The 6,859-nt window shown below is 33.8% G+C and overlaps 1 protein-coding gene across 1 annotated transcript; it reads right to left on the bottom strand.

Annotated features, from left to right (window-relative positions):
• Positions 1-1,319: 1,319 nt before the first annotated feature.
• LOC125854525 (transcription factor bHLH143-like) lies at positions 1,320-5,299 on the bottom strand. Its single transcript, XM_049534104.1, has 4 exons — positions 5,123-5,299; positions 3,797-4,564; positions 3,479-3,629; positions 1,320-3,382 (listed from the first exon to the last, which is right to left on the bottom strand). The coding sequence occupies exon 4, from the start codon at positions 3,363-3,365 to the stop codon at positions 2,280-2,282; it is 1,086 nt and encodes a 361-aa protein (XP_049390061.1). The 5' UTR covers positions 3,366-3,382; positions 3,479-3,629; positions 3,797-4,564; positions 5,123-5,299; the 3' UTR covers positions 1,320-2,279.
• Positions 5,300-6,859: the final 1,560 nt, after the last annotated feature.

The following is a 6,859-nucleotide window of genomic DNA, read 5'->3' as shown; positions in this document are numbered from 1 at the left end:
AAACATGAAATGTTTGCTGCGAATTACAAATAAAAGAAACTATAGCTATAACATTTAATTTGAATTAATAGTTTGTTATTTCATACAATTTTCCCTAAAAAATCATTTCTAATTGCACTTAAGAAATGTAAGAAGAACGTTATCTTTATGGGGAAATTGACATTCACTTGTATCCCAAATTTTTATTTTTGTGTCTAAATATTGCATGTGCATTTGACATCCAAAATCCAGACAGGTCCGTTTGGATAAAAGATAGGCCCATATTTTGCCTGGCTTCCTCCATCACACTTGAGGAAAACAATTTATGAATTTACACCACTTCATCATATACGATTGAGGAAGAATTGATTTTGTACGTCACTTATATAAAATATAATAATTTAACACTATTTTTATAAGACATTTTCATACTATGGTTAAGAAATTTGAAAATGTTATTAATGTTTACTATTGTATATCATATACAAAAAAATTGTGTACCCGAAAAAAAATACAATACACATAATTGTTACAAGAAGTTTTTAAGGGATGAACTTTATAAATAAGTAGACGAAATTAAATATGTTATCATGGGACTCGTACATAATATTAATTGCACGTATTTCTACAGCATATAAAACATTCTGTCCATATCAATTACTACTACTACCTACTACGGTCTATTTTAAAATTTTAATCAAAGTTAGGTGCATCTCCCCAATTTTCAATGTTTTTGACGTTCGATTATAGGCCCATTTTGTTCTTGGAATTTCCCACTTCCTATACTCTAAAAAACACACAAATATAGTATGATCAAGTGATGTCTTTTTGTCATCTAATTAGTCAATCAACTTCATCTTTTTAAAGTCATAATTGTAGTACAAAATCACGAGATACCTCGACTATTTCACCAAATATGATTGAAAAAGTCTAAACCATCAATCAATTGCAAATCGATAACAAATTAACTAGAATCGTCTACATAAATCATTTTAATCTATTTAATTTATTCAAATGATGCATTGGGATCATGAAAGAGGAAGACGAATAACAATGACAATTATTATGTAAAGAGGTTTTCTCTGATAACACTAGACTATAAGGCACGGACTCAAAAGAAAACTTATAAGCTTCAATTCTGACTTTGTCTCTCGCGCATCAAGCGGATTTATTATTGCTGGATTTTTTAATCAATAATGGAAAAGGAGAATAGATGGAGAACCAAAAGAAGGGGCCCCTCGCATGCAGTTGGAAGTGTTGAAATTTCATCACCCAAATAATGCAAACATGTGGTCCCAATTTCACCATTGCAATTAAATTACAAAGGAATCATATAAATGAAGAAAAAAATTAAACACATCACTTTCTATCACACTTTGAGGCAAAATGCGTGCATGCTACGTAAATACATAGGCATAAAGACAACAACAACACCAAACATAGTTAATAAATATTCTCACAACAAACAAAAAATAAACATATCACAACATGATCTTACTTGCACACACTCACAATAGTACTACAATTTTTTTACACCACCAAGAAGCTCAAACTAGTCATGTGTCAAACATTAGCAGCAGCCAGATTTCTCAAGACATGATATGATATTCTCCACTCTTTTTGACAGGATTGGCTTGATACACAAAAGGGTCAAGATCCATTGAGCACAACATATACCTGATGTAACTAAAAGAGAGACGCATCGCCATGCAATTGCTTGCCCCCGCCTTTAAGATAAGAAAAGGAAATGCCCAAGAGGGGTTAATATGACAGTCACAATGGAAAAAAAGTGCATGAAAGTGAGATTTGGGACCCAAATTTGCCACCAAGCGTGCACTACAACTTTTCCAGGGTCCTACTGAGGTAATATTTCACCTTATATCGTTCACACAGACAACGAACAACTATGTGGGCAAGCTAAACACATTTCCAAAGGGCAGAATCAACTTTTTTTCTCTTGGGGGTCAAGATATAAACTCATGATTTACCACCCTTTATGGAAGTATGACAAGAAGTTCCCTCCTTATCTAAAAAGAAGACATGACCACTGATTTTCAAAGCCATAGCCAATGGTTCCCAACAAGAATGATGGAATAAAGACTCTAAAAGGGATTCTCCAATCTGGTTTACTTTGTTTATGGTGTATTCTGATCAGCCACACATTGCCATACCACCATTTAAACTCTAATTCAGCTTTATTTAATTTAAAACCTTTAATACGTACTTCCGACCAGCGAGAAGCTACAAGAAGAAATACCATTAGTAACTCAATAATATGATGACCAGTGGCAAGCTGAAGCTCAAAGAGAATCAAGTCCTAGGGACTTGGCTTTCATCTTCAGGGATCTCAAGTAATGGATTGCTTCATCAATAACAACCATCGAGTCTTTTCCTTTCCCTCCGGGGATTATTTCCTGCAAAATGCTTATTGTCTCACGGATTTTATCTTGTCTTTGCCTCTTTTTTCCAGATGGAGAATCTGGTGCTCCTGAATCTTGTTCGAGACCATTGCCACAACTGGATTGTGCATCATCCTCTAAGTCAGAGCATGTATAGGCTTTTGCAGAGGTTGCAGTATCCCTGAGCTCTGGTGCATTGAAGCTACCATCTAGTAGTTTATGCCTTTTAGTCGGCCCAGCAGAACTAGCAACTTCCTCACCCCTTCCGTCAAACCACTCTCGCAGATCATGAGTGGTCATAGTACTAGGCGAGTGACCAGTGCTTGTTTCTTCATCATCCTCGGAATAATCATTATCATCATCAGAGTAGAGTAGGGCATTCAGTTCTTCGGTATCCTCATGCATTTCACTTTCGACATCATCTCTGTTGTTTTCTTCATAATATTCATCACTGAAGAAATGCCCAAATGGAGAAGTTTCATTCCTTTTGATATTATCTGGATCTTCCTTATAAAGGTCTGGGGCTTTTGGATTCAGAGAGGGCGGGCACTGTACATGAGTACCATTAGCAGAATTATAGATCAAAGTTGTCTGATCACCAGATTGATCAAACACAAGGAATCTCTTCTGAGCAGATGTGGTGCCTCCATTAGGATGTTTGTTACCTTCCAGATTTTCAAGTGCTCCAGGAGCAAACTTCTCTCTGGGTAAAGTGGTCGAAACAGGATTAAAGCCCTGATAAAACTGAGGCGAATAATACAACCAGTTGCAAGTTTCTGTTGGCCAGCTTGCATTCAACTCTGGCAGCCCGGGAAATGTGAAAAATGGAGAATTCCCATTCATAGGAACCTCATTTGACTGAGGAGTCATGTAAGTAGGAAAAGAATTCTGCTGCCCTATATCAAATCGTGGATAAGAAAAATTCAAATGGGCTAACTGCAGATCTGAATGTTGGTGATGGAATGAAGAGACCAAGTCTTTTTCCATCCAACCTTAACAATCACCTGAAGATCAGATAAAAGAACCCGAAAAACTTATCAGATGAATTCAAGCCAAAATTGATCTAGAAAACGGTAAAAAGTTAAGGTTACGAATCATACCAGTTTGAAACAACTGTGAAACTACGAATTGCTGATTATTTCTTGCACTCTTGCTAAATAAAGAAAAACTAAAAACTCCAGCTTAACTTGAACGCGTTAAAGAAAGATCGATCTACGTGACAGGTTTAAGCAAATGACGGAAGTATTCAGCCTGAAATACTCAAACAAAACAAAAAAGAAGGAAATTAGGTGTCTTCCAACAAGCAAAGGAAGAACAAGGCATCTCATCATGTAAAAAAGTTATTCGATTAGCAAGGATTCCAGAAGACAAAAAAGATAAAGAATCTTATTGAAGAATATCAAATGTCCATCACTGACCTGGCAATCTTGGAGAGGTTGAAAGCATGCTATTACTCTAACTATTATGGTGGCAGACCCATCAATTCCATTTTCATGTTTCAATGCCCGAAATCTCGTCTGACTAGCTGCTTGGCACACCATAACTACTTGTTCCCAACCCTTTAACTCAATAAAACACCTCAATCTTCCAGCAAAACAATCAACTAACAAAAGAATTCCGAACAATCCCCTCAAGAAAATGATTGAACAATCACCACAAACAAATTCTTCCAATAGAAATGACAGAGGAAAATCACTCCCAACAAAACAGAAAGATTGAATACTAAAGAAATATTCTCACAAAGACTCAGGATGAAAGAAACTGTAAGGCTGAATGCTAACTAACAAAGACGATTCTCACAAAGACTCAAGATGAAGGAAACTGTAAGGCTGAACGCTAACTAACAAAGACGATTCTCAGCAAGACTACGATGAAAGTGATTAAATCTTCAGCTAATCATACGAACGTAACAAGGTATGACGACGAAACGTGTAGATCCCATGGAAAGAGATTATAATGAATACTTGACTTCTAAGGTGAGAAAAAAATAACCAGTAATCTATCCAGAGGCTACAAAGAACTGATTTTTTTCGAAAAGGGTATTTTACAGAATCACACGGCAATACAAGTTCAAGGAGATAACTTTCCGATATACGTCAACAGATAAACTACACCACAGCATGCTGTTCTTTACTTTGCTCTATTGCCACAACTGTTTGTTCTTGTTCTTCACCAATCCTAAGCTCCTGGAATAAGATTTCCACAATCAACATCAGCCTTTAAACCCATAAACACCAAATGAAAAAGAGGAATCTTATAAAAGAAGATTGATCACAGAGATAACAAATAAGGCGTGGGGTGTATGTATTATTATGCAAATTCATAAAGTCATTCTTTCTTATTATATTTTTTTCTTTTGCTGCTTTAGCTCAAAAGCCTTAGAATCACAGTCCTCTACAAACCATACAATTTAACTATTTTTCTGTTTCTTCTTAGCTTAACAAACACAGCATTACAGAAATTGAGAAATTGAAGCTAAAAATCTCATAGCATAATAGTCAATCAATATCCTTTATATCTCAAAAAGTAAAAAAAGATAGTCTTTTTACTAGATCTCAGTGAAAACCCCATTCAAGAATGCCAAAAAACAACAAAAAATCTGAACTTTATAACCAAAAAAACAATTTACCAACAGAAAACAAGAAAACAAAGACACCCCATTTCATCAAAACTGATATACATCATGAATTAAAAGAGAAAGCAAAAAAATGAATCAAAAAAAAGAATGAGAAACAGAGACTTACCACAGTAGTGAAAATGCTTATTACCCTTAGAAACTCAAAATAATTGAAGAAATTGAATGAAGTAGTGAAGAAGATAGAGAGCTGAAAGTAAATTATTTAATTTTTTTTTGCTGTGTGTATATTGCAAGGGAAAGATAAGAAGAATGAATATAGTCAAAGATGAGGAGAGTGCACGGAGGGTGAGACTATATAGAACCGAAAAAAGAAAAAAAATCGTCTTTTTTTTGTTGGGCAACAATGAATTGCTTCTTGTACGTGCTAAGCGCACGCTTGATTTTTGTGTACAATCATGGTGTGTATATTGATTACTACTCCGTCTCAAAATAAGTATTATTTCTTCTGTGACATGTTGAATAAGTAAGTGACGTATGGAATAATTGTTTCCAAGTATATCCTCGTAGAATTATTTCATCTTAATATTGTTCGATCCTCCAGAAATATCTAATGACAGGAGTATCTTGCCTTATTATTTTTCTTAATTGACATGAAATGAGTTAAAGTGACACTTATTCTAAAACAAAAAGTTATTTACTCAAAATAAATTAAATATAGACATTAAATTAAATTTAATTTAAGGAGATCAAATACCTCCCTCCATACTTATAAAGTGAATATCATATTACTCTGAACAAAATTTGTAGATGTACACAAGATTTAATACATGCTAAGAAAAAAGTAAAAATTGAGATGTAGAAAAATTTGATTTCGTGGGAAAGCTTTGAGGATTGATTTGAACATGTGTGAAAAAGACGGAGTGAGGAGGGGGGGAGGGGTCGATTTTTAATTTATCACTAAATACGTTTTATTTAAAATTTGAATTTAATAGAAAATAATTGTAATGGTTATCTATGTATTATTCCAGGAAATAACTTATTAGTGCGCACGCTAAAAAAAAAAGTATATTAATTTATTATGATTAAATATTAATTTGTGATAGAACCAAAAAAAAACATCCCAATTACAATTATAGTATTATAACGGAAAAGGATTCGAAATATATCTGAACTTTGACCAAAATTGTTGTAACAATCTCAAACCTTGGGCAGGACCTATTACCCCTGTACTATTTAGTAGTGTATTTTAAAGATATATAAGTTCCCACGTGAGTATCATAAATATTGCATCATTATACATAGTAACTTGTCCACGTGGGCACTTATATATCTTTAAAATACACTATTAAACAGTGCAGGAGTAATAAATTCTGTCCAACGTTTGAAATTGTTATAATAATTTCGATCAAAGTTAAGATATATTTCAAACATTTTCCCTATTATAAAGGTGGTATAGATTCACTTGTCATGCCAATATTCATGCAATTAGTATACGATCCATTTCAGCTCATCAAAATGTTACGCTCATATATAATTCAAATTAATTAATGAGAAAAATTGTATCTTTTTCTTTAAAAGAAAAAAAAAAGGCATAGTTAGAATATGCATGTTAAAGAAAAAATTAATATACATATTATAAAGAAAAAATAATGTTATCAGGTACTTAAAATTATTGTACAAAGAACAAATAAAACTTAATTAAACGGGTTAAGTTATGATCAGTTTTTTTAATCCATTTTCATTCAAGCAACTTTTAAACGAATTAATAACTCAATCATTTATTAACTTAACTCATTTTAATCAGCTAAAATTCAGTCTAACCGGTTTATTTCTTATGATGAGTAGGGGGGGGGGGGGGGAGGGGGGGTGGACCCATGAGTGGTTGGGTCATGATTTCTCCGGC

This window comes from Solanum stenotomum, chromosome 2 (assembly GCF_019186545.1).
Source record: "Solanum stenotomum isolate F172 chromosome 2, ASM1918654v1, whole genome shotgun sequence".
Taxonomy (NCBI): Eukaryota; Viridiplantae; Streptophyta; class Magnoliopsida; order Solanales; family Solanaceae; genus Solanum; species Solanum stenotomum.
The sequence above is the reverse complement of the archived record's forward strand: the minus strand, read 5'-3'. Positions and strand labels throughout refer to the sequence as shown.

Bases quoted from the DNA above. Each gene is read 5' to 3' on its own strand.
- LOC125854525 (XM_049534104.1), bottom strand. From the start codon at position 3,365: ATGGAAAAAGACTTGGTCTCTTCATTCCATCACCAACATTCAGATCTG.